Source organism: Podarcis melisellensis (genome assembly GCF_964234715.1).
Source record: "Podarcis melisellensis genome assembly, chromosome: 7".
Taxonomy (NCBI): domain Eukaryota; kingdom Metazoa; phylum Chordata; class Lepidosauria; order Squamata; family Lacertidae; genus Podarcis; species Podarcis melisellensis.
Window position 1 is genome coordinate 87,344,472 of NC_138539.1, and position 8,791 is coordinate 87,353,262.

The 8,791-nt window shown below is 43.9% G+C and overlaps 3 protein-coding genes across 4 annotated transcripts in view; 1 reads left to right on the forward strand and 2 right to left on the reverse strand.

Annotated features, from left to right (window-relative positions):
- The window catches only part of DND1 (DND microRNA-mediated repression inhibitor 1), a 92,654-nt gene extending 85,798 nt beyond the window's left edge, over positions 1–6,856 (forward strand). Inside the window, exon 6 of the transcript XR_014170077.1 lies at positions 6,843–6,856. The gene's annotated coding sequence lies outside the window, so the exon portion shown is untranslated. The remainder of the gene's footprint in view (positions 1–6,842) is intronic.
- On the reverse strand, positions 1,206–3,811 carry SLC35A4 (solute carrier family 35 member A4). The gene has a single exon (XM_081917887.1). The coding sequence runs from the start codon at positions 3,803–3,805 to the stop codon at positions 2,804–2,806; it is 1,002 nt and encodes a 333-aa protein (XP_081774013.1). The 5' UTR covers positions 3,806–3,811; the 3' UTR covers positions 1,206–2,803.
- On the reverse strand, positions 3,826–6,381 carry LOC309373599 (SLC35A4 upstream microprotein). Of its 2 annotated transcripts, none has more exons than XM_081917952.1 (3): positions 6,253–6,381; positions 5,072–5,170; positions 3,826–4,579 (listed from the first exon to the last, which is right to left on the reverse strand). In XM_081917952.1, exons 1-3 carry the CDS (start codon positions 6,265–6,267, stop codon positions 4,382–4,384), a joined length of 312 nt encoding a protein of 103 aa, XP_081774078.1. In that variant the 5' UTR covers positions 6,268–6,381; the 3' UTR covers positions 3,826–4,381. The 2 variants fall into 2 exon arrangements, with proteins under 2 accessions (XP_081774078.1, XP_081774079.1); XM_081917953.1 differs by having other exon boundaries at positions 5,072–5,131; positions 6,253–6,350.
- Positions 6,857–8,791: the final 1,935 nt, after the last annotated feature.

Below are 8,791 nucleotides of genomic sequence, written 5' to 3' on the forward strand. Positions count from 1 at the left end.
GAGGTCTCTTCGACTAGCTTATTCAATTCAGTTACAGATAGGTAGCCGTGTTGGTCTGCCATAGTCAAAACAAGAAGTGTGCATGCACACGAAAGCTCATACCAAGAACTAACTTAGTTGGTCTTTAAGGTGCTACTGGAAGGAAATTTTTTTGTTTTTATTCAATTCAGATATTCTCGATTGCTTATATTTCATTGTTTTTGTGTCTATTTCCATTAGATCAGCCATGTCCAAAGTCCGTTTCGGGGGCCCAATCCAGCCCATTGTGGCAGTTTATTTCCTGGGGTAAAATCCTAAAAAACCTCAACAACTTCAACCCTAAATAAATGTCAATGGCCCTTCATCAAATCTGGCCCTCTTTAAAAAAAGTTTGGACACCACTACATAGTCACTATGCTACTTGCTTCAAGCAGCAAGTTAAGATAAAACTGTTTAAAAATAAATCCGTAGGAGGCTTTCTTCTACTCAAGATCCTTTGTCCACTGGAGATGTAAATACAGTGGTACCTTAGTTTACAATCTTAATCCGTTCCTGAAGTCCGTTCTTAAACCAAGGTGAGCTTTCCCTAATGAGGCCTCCCGCCGCCGGTGCCCTTCCACCATTTGGCTTCCGCTCGTAGACTGAGGTAAAGTTTGCAAACCGGAACACTACTTCTGGTTTTGCGGAATTTGTAAACCGAATAGTTTGTAGACAGGACTGAGGTACTACTGTAACTGAATATGGGAATGTGTGCTAAGCATATGCTTCTTTCACTCAATTATTTCAACTCTTGTTAAATAAAACAGTCCCCTAAGGAAAACCTAAGACACCATAATCAGAATAGTAAAACATTTGTTGAAATAATTTTCTCTGGAAGAGGAACCTGAAGTTGCATTCGGAAAAGGCAGGTTTGCCCAGTGGAACAGATAAGTTCTTTTGCTCTTTGCCTGGCTAGTGAAACTACCTTCTCCCAAACAGCAGATAAGTACTGTGCTCCCACCTTGAAACTTTCATTGAACCTTGAAGAAGGAGGTAAATTATTTTGGATCCTGCACACAGAAACTGTTCTGGAAGAGTTGTGTGATTAAGCTTTCTCTATTATCTCCACATGAAGGTGCTCAATTCTATTCCATGTCAAATTCAAAGTTGTCTTTATGTTCCAGCATTTTAAATAGTTTCCTTTGCAACAAGCAAACAATAAGAGATCACACAAATACACAACCCTGTAAACTAAATTTTAATTTTATTTCAAACTAGACATTTTTCTGCATTGAATTGATACTAGTTGAACCTGAGTGTATAACATTCCAGATACAATCCAATCCAATCACTGAGCTATCAAAATGTTATCAAAATCATGAGCTAGAATAAATGCAGCAGCACCACAGATAAACAGAGAGAAATTGCAAAAAAGCCAACAACAAATGGTAATAAAAACCCCTATGTAACATTTAGAGCTGTTACCCCACCACACCTGTTCCAGACATTGGCACAGAAGGTGCTTGAGAGGTAGAGTGATCAACCCAGTTTGTTAAGTTTATCATTAATACTGAAGATAAAACAAAGCAAGAGGCGCACAGTACATTTCTGAACATCTATACAGGTAGCATATATATATATATATGCCAAGTACATGCTACAGGCAGAAATATTTGGGTGTGGGGAATTTCAGCTGTGTGGCAGCAGAAATGCGAATGTTGTCAGAAGCTACCTGAACACTTTAGTGTTGGATGAGGTGGATTATAGTTGTTTCAATAAAAAAATGGTGATGCATTGCATAGTGTTCCCAATTACCAGCAGCTGAATTCAGCAGAATACAGATTATCAGAACATCACCTGGAAAAGTTAAGCATGTGTGTTTACATGGCTGGAACCTCTGGCTGTATATTGAGGCAGGTCTACACATTCAGATTCAATACTGAAAGGAAGAAATGGGTCCTGTTTGGAAAACATCCAGAGAAATGTAAGAGGAAACTGTGCTCCATTTATTTTGGAGGGTTTTTACAAAACATTCACAACTCATCACAAACTATGGTAGCAATTGACTCTTTCAGGAGCAGACAAACACAGAAGGGCATTAACATGCAAAAGGCACTTGTCATTTGTAATCACTGGGTTGAAGCAGAACCTCTGCCAAGAACATCAAAAGCAAAACACTTCCCTGTGCAGAATAAATAGCTGCTCATACTACACTCTTCCAGATTAGTAACAATGAGTGAAAAGAAAGATACAGAGCTTCCGTTTCCACAAGTGTAGAAATGGGAGCCTGGGAGACTCCTTTTGCTCATTAAGAAATAATAATTCATTCTTTCCTTTTGAGGACTCATGAATCTATAGGCACCAGGTAGACAATACAGTGGGAAGGAGTAGAGGGGTGATATATAGGAGGCCAGTTTCCTGTTTGATACCAGGAGTGGCAGATCCTACTGAGCTGTAACCAAAAAAAGGAAGCATGATTTTTAACCTCTTGTGGGATGAAACCAGCTATATACAGAATACATACAACTCTTCTCTTTTCCACCAATGCCAATTCAAAATGACAGGAAAGTGGGCTTTTACATAACAATTTGCTTCCTCAAACTATGCTTGCTGGCTAATGACAAGATTATCATACTAGCATACTAGGTTTAAGCTGCAGCTCAGCCAAACAACAAATACTTTTTCTGAGCTCAGGGAGAAGTATGAAACAATAGCTATTAAGCCATTCACAAGGGAGGTGTAAAGTACTTGTGCATTCTATTATACTCTTTTCAAGGTAAAATGTATAAGCAGCAAATTATTTCCATATAAATGACTTCTCTAAAGATACACAGAGGCAAGGAAGCTATTTGATTCCATAATAAAAGTAAACAGCGAAGCTAATCAGCAAAACAGAAAGGAAAAAAAAGGTGGTTAGATGAAGACCAAATAGGAGGACAGAGAGCAAAGCATTAACCATAATAGAGGAGGAGATCACAAAGAGTCTAGTGATGTTACTACTGTGCTTCATGACCACAGACATTATCAAGCCATTCAAGGCTTGACTCACAATAATTAACAGAACCCAAAATGAGAAACCCTCCAGGAACCCAGCCCCTGAGCTGCTTGACAGATGGATGATTATGTTCAGCAAAACACCAAAAAAGTAGAGAAATGCATTTTGGAGGTTAAGAGGCAGATCCTGGGTCTTCAAGACAACTTCAGTGTAGACTGCTGAAAGGCCAGAGATCAGGCAATATATAAAGATCAGCACTAAGCCAATGGGGGTGATGTGCAACTGCATCTCAGAAGACGGCATGTGCTGTGGGTCCTGCAGGCCTCCGTATGTATAAAAGGCTCCAGCAAAAATCAACAAGAAAAGAGCTAGCCACTTGCGGGCAGTCAGTCTTTGGTGCAAGAACATGCTGAATAGGAGGGCGGTGCTTCCAATTTTCAAGTTGCTGAGCACTTGGAAGGTACTAGGATCCATGAACAGCTGCAAATGAACTACTAAGTTGTTGTTGGCTGCATAGAGCAATGCCGAAAGAGCAAAGGGAGCAGCATGGTGCCATGACACAGATAGCTTTTGTTGTCCGCAGCCCCAGATCATCAGGAAGACTAGTGAGAGCATCAACTTGGTTAACTCAATCAAAACCACCACAGAGGAGGCACTGAATGGGATCTGGCCATTTTCTTTACTGAGAGTCAGGAGTGGTGCGTGGGAGCCATAAATAAAAATGGATAAGATCAGCATCAGCCCCCACCGGATTTTCCCAAGTACGACAGCAGCAGCTGAGCTGACCCGGCTATCACCAGTACAAGCGTTGTCAAATAGCATTTCTCTGAAGTGTGGAGGCAAGGGAAACATCAACCTCTAACTTTTATAGGAGGAGAAAAATGAAGTTAATAATTTTTTTTTTTTTAATGTCATACTCATGGAAAGGCAGAAGTATCCAATGAATCAGAACAATATGACACATTTGTGATGAGATTCACATGTCAGTATAATATGTATGCATGATTAAGAAAAAGTTTGGACAATGTGAACCACTCAAGCCACATTTTCTGGGTACATGAAAGGACATGGGGTGGGTTCCAGTTTAAAGCTGGGAGACATGATGACCCAGCAGTTGCTCTGTGTTCCATCAGAATGAGAATCCCATCACGTGAGAAATGCAGCTGTCCGAGTTGATAGTCAGAAACCATCTAATCCCAGGATGGCTGAAGCAGCCACCAAGACTTTTCATGATTGAATGTCTGAGAATACTTACAATCAGACCTGCTGTAATTTCATCTCATCCAATATAAAAACACTTCCAATTGATATGACGGGTGAAAGGGGAGCAGGAGGAGTCATTTCTGACCTAAATTGAGTTTACATTGTTTAGGAAGCCTAATATAAGAGGGGTTTTCTGGAGTGTATTGATACATGAGAAACTATATTCTAGTCTGGTCCTTTCCTGAATGAATTGAAATAGTCTTTGACTGTCTTTTCCACATCAGGAACTGCATAGGTTTGAGCAGCATACACACCAGTACAAGTCCCCACTAAAAATCCAAGGACTGCTGACGATCTGAGTTTGGCTACAACATAGCCAGCAAGAAACCCTTTGAGAAATGGGGATGCCAGCAAAGAGACTTCCTGTAAAAAAACAAAAAACATAAACATAAATGGGCAATTGAAACAGCCATCTGAACACAACTAAAATGCAGACTGGGATGTGTTCTCATGGTTCATCCATTTTTCCTAATATGCTGGATTACAATTCAAGGCTGATGTAGTATTTATAATCAAAGGAGCAAGCACAGTCTCAGTATTTTCCAGATGTGACACACTGAAAATAAACTACAGTCCCTTACAGGTATAATTACATTGTACTCTAATAAGTTACTGCAGGCATAGGCAAATTCCGGCCCTCCAGATGTTTGGGACTACAATTTCCATCATCCCTGACCATTGGTCCTGTTAGCTAGCGATGATGGGAATTGTAGTCCCAAACATATGGAGAGCTGGAGTTTGCCTATGCCTGAGTTACTGGGCCAGACATATCAAGCACATTATTAATGACTTTTGAGAGACAAATACAGTGACAACAGACTTGTAGAAATCAGTATTAAACAACCCCACTTTTACCTGTCCTACTCCAGCCTGTACCTCATTTTCGACTCTTCGTTTCAAGCTTTCCAATTGATCCTTCAAAAAAGCAAGATCTTTCAGCTTTGGCAGAGAGTCCTATACATTGGAAACATAAATGACATATTCCAAACTGCATGCACACATGCATTTTAGTATCTTTGTTACAGAAAGCAAATATCTAAGAGGAAAGGTCTAGAAATTCTAATGGGATGTCTAATATAAGACTAGTATCTGGCTATCACTGCCACCACATCAGAGGGGGCACTTTAGGTAGTTTTGACTCTCCAACTTCTATCCCAGGTGCTTCTATCCGCAATGACTTCTATACAATAGTACAGTATAAAGCAATTCTGTATGATGCTGTTTTGGGTGTGGGAAATGGACTTAATCAGTGGATTAATTTTCAAATATTAACTTGTGTTATAAATCAATGAAAAAATCACCTGTCTAGTCTTTTTATACTTTGCTGCCATGAACAATTATAGGCTGCATATGGATAGCTCACTATTTTAGTCCGGATAGGTTAACAAAAGACATGCATTTGGATTTCATTTTTATACAGCTAGAATTTTCTGGATAAAAAAATATTTGGGGAGTAAGTCATTTTAGTTCCTCCCCAAAACTGAAAATGTCAACATTTATTTATTTATTCATTCAATTTATACTCCGCCCTTCCTCCCGACAGAACCCACTTCAAGTTCCGCCTTATACAAGCAAGTGCCCATGTTCACACAAGCAGTTTCGTGTTTTCGTTTTCCCTCACTTGACACGTCTCTGTCCTACCTTAGCACCCAAACTAGGCCTAAGAGGCAGTTTAAAAAAGCAAGAAAGTTCCAAAGGGGCCGTTTACACACAAAAAAGCCAAAGATCAGGAAAACATGGGTAAGCAGAAGCTAAAAGTGCGGGCGTTAAAGAAGAGCACCCAGCTTCTGCCCAGCTGGCAAAAGGGGAGCTAGCCGGGCTTCCTGAAAGAGGCCGCATCCTAAGGAGAGTCACGTTCTGGCTTCCGCCCCGAAGCTGCCCCGCTTCCCCTCGGGCACGACGACTCCCGAGTAAACGTGGCCGCAAAGGCTCCCTCCAACCCCAAAGCTTCCCCCTCTCAGGCCCCGCCACACCCGGGAAGCCGAGGAGGCCGCGAGCGCCTTCCTCCCGCCACCCGGAGAGGACGAGCCCGGTACCTTGTCGTCCGCCATCTTCCTCGCGGCTCCGCCCTCCGCAGGCGCCGCCCTCCTTTCCGGACCGGCCTTGGCCGGCTCCTCTCTCCAAGGTGCCCCGGCGAGGGGGGCTCTGAGGGCTGCTCCCCCGCCCCCAGTGGAAAGGTAGAGGAGGAAGGGTCGCTTAGTCCAGCCCCCTGCTAGCCAGGACTCAAGGGAAAGGAAGAGAGGCTGGGGACGGGGATTCACACGTTACACGTGTCGCCAGGGGCCTCCATTGCAGGCCTTTAGGCGCCAGGCGGAAACGCTTCTCCTCCGCCAGGTTCACCTTCCATGGCTTTTTATATGTGTTTATTATGAATTTTGCGTTCTCGTTTCCCCCCTGTTGTGAACCGCCCCGGATCTTCGGAGAAGAAGAACTGCTTCGATTTCTGCGGCTTCCCAAGGCTGATCCGGAAGATCCCTATCCAGCCAGCGAGGAGGTTTACTCTACCGATTCTTGTCTCTATGGATTCAGTTTAGCCGCCTACCGACGGCGTTCTCCTGCCGCAGCGTCGGCACGTGCTCCTGACGTCAGTTTTGCGTCGCCCTGGCCGAGCGGGGCGCTCGTGAAGTTTTGTTTTTTGGCTCAGAAATAGGCGCGGGACGAAGCGGCAAGGGGAGCCGCCATCTTGGTTGTCGCGACCCCTTAAGGTCCCAGAGTCCTGATGGCGCCCTTGTCCTCCTCTCACACGGCCTGAGCTGCTGCCTCTGTGACTGAGGGGGATGCGGGGCTTGGGGTTTAAAAAAATTAATAAATCAGTAAATAAATAGGAAACTAAACATCAGAGCAGCCTAGCAGCAGTTGCATCGTAGCTGGAAGAGCTATTGCTGCCACAGCATAACACACAGACATACAAACAAACCACGAAATGACCAGTCTTGGGGCACCACAGAGACTAAGGATTGACCATGAGATAATTTATTACGGTCAAAGACCAGCTCACGTAACATAACACAATAAAAACAGCGTTCATAAAGATAAAATATACAATTGGAGCAGATTGCGGCATTAGCTCATGAGTTAAAATTGAGATATATACTTACACCCGTACCACAGAGATTTGGGCTACCATAAAAAATTGACCCTGAGGCGCCCCAAAGGGCGACTTCAGCATTTCCCTAATGAGCTATTTTATTCTAGAGGATGATCTGTGCCTACAAATCTGGGTGCAGAATCTGGCTACCAGCCAGGACCATGACTTAAGCTATACAATTTCAAGCATATTGGCAAGACAACTATGGCAATGGCTCACCTCTCCAAAAAAGTATGGGAGAATGTGATGCTATTGACCGATACCAAGAGGAAGGCCTACCAGGCTTGTGTTTTGAGCACACTGCTTTATGGAAGTGAGATGTGGGCAACTTGCACCCACCAGGAGAGACTCCTCAATGCCTGTGTCAGGAAGATTTTGGGATTCACATGGTAGGACAGATAAATATGTATTCTCCCAAGCCCGATTTTCCAGAATGTTCTCATTCCTGTCTCAGTGACATCTACACTGGCTTGGTTATGTTCCTAGAATGTAAAATGGCAGGATCCCCAAGGATCACCACAACTAGACACCTTCATTTGCCCCAGCTGCAACAAAACATGTCCGGTATCGGTCTCTACAGCCACAGACACACTAACTTTCCAAAGGTTTGACTACACCGCAAAAGGCGCAGACGTCCATTGTCTTCCAAGAAAGATGAGTGTCAGTCAACCAGAGGGGTAATTGGGTTAGTCTCTCAGGGCAAAAAAATAGCAATGAAGTGCTCAGTGGCGCATTAAGTCTGGACAAATTTATTAAGGTTTACACTTTTTACAGCCCATTACTTTGATTGGTTGCATGAAATGGAACGGACTTCCTCGGAAGGTGGTGGACTCTTATTCCTTGAAGTTTTTTAGGCAGAGAATGGATGGTCATCTGTCATTTATACTTTAGATTCATGCATTCCAAGGGGTTGGACTAGAAGACCATTGGAATCCCCTCCATCTCTTTCAACTAGTAGCATCTCCAGGCAGGACTGGAAAAGACCCATGTCCAAAAAAACCCAGAGCCACTGCCAGTCAATGTAGTAGACAATGTGGAGCTGAGCTGCTATAAGGCAGCTTCTGATCATAGCTGTCAACCGTCCCTTATTTGGCGGGAAACTCCCTTATCCCAGCGCCGTGTCCCACTGCTGTCCCTTACTGATGATGTCCCTTAAATTTCCCGGGTTTCAAAGGAAGCAGCGCCTCTCCCTCCCTGCCTGCTGGCCAGGGAGGAGGGAAGCTCCAACTGTGTTGCTTGGCTGCGTTGCTCACCCAGTAAGGAGTCTAAGAACAACTGGGGGGGGGGGCTTGCATGCCTTGTGCCGATCAAATCGGCTGCGTTGCCTGGGGACTCGCCTTTGCTCAGCGCTTCCCAGTGGAGAGGTGACGGAGGTTTTCCTTGCTGCACCCCCTTTGCCGGTTTGCTACGCTGTGGCTTGAGGCTTTGTTTGGCTGCTGGGCTGGCTGGGCTTTCTGCCTTTGGCTCGGGAGCTGGTTGACTAAAAT

Excerpts from the sequence above, each read along its gene's own strand:
- SLC35A4 (XM_081917887.1), bottom strand. The coding sequence starts at position 3,805 with ATGTTTCCCTTGCCTCCACACTTCAGAGAAATGCTATTTGACAACGCT.
- LOC309373599 (XM_081917952.1), bottom strand. Across the intron at positions 4,580-5,071 it reads TACAGGCTGGAGTAGGACAG|GAAGTCTCTTTGCTGGCATC; the intron begins GTAAAAGTGGGG and ends GTTTTTTTACAG.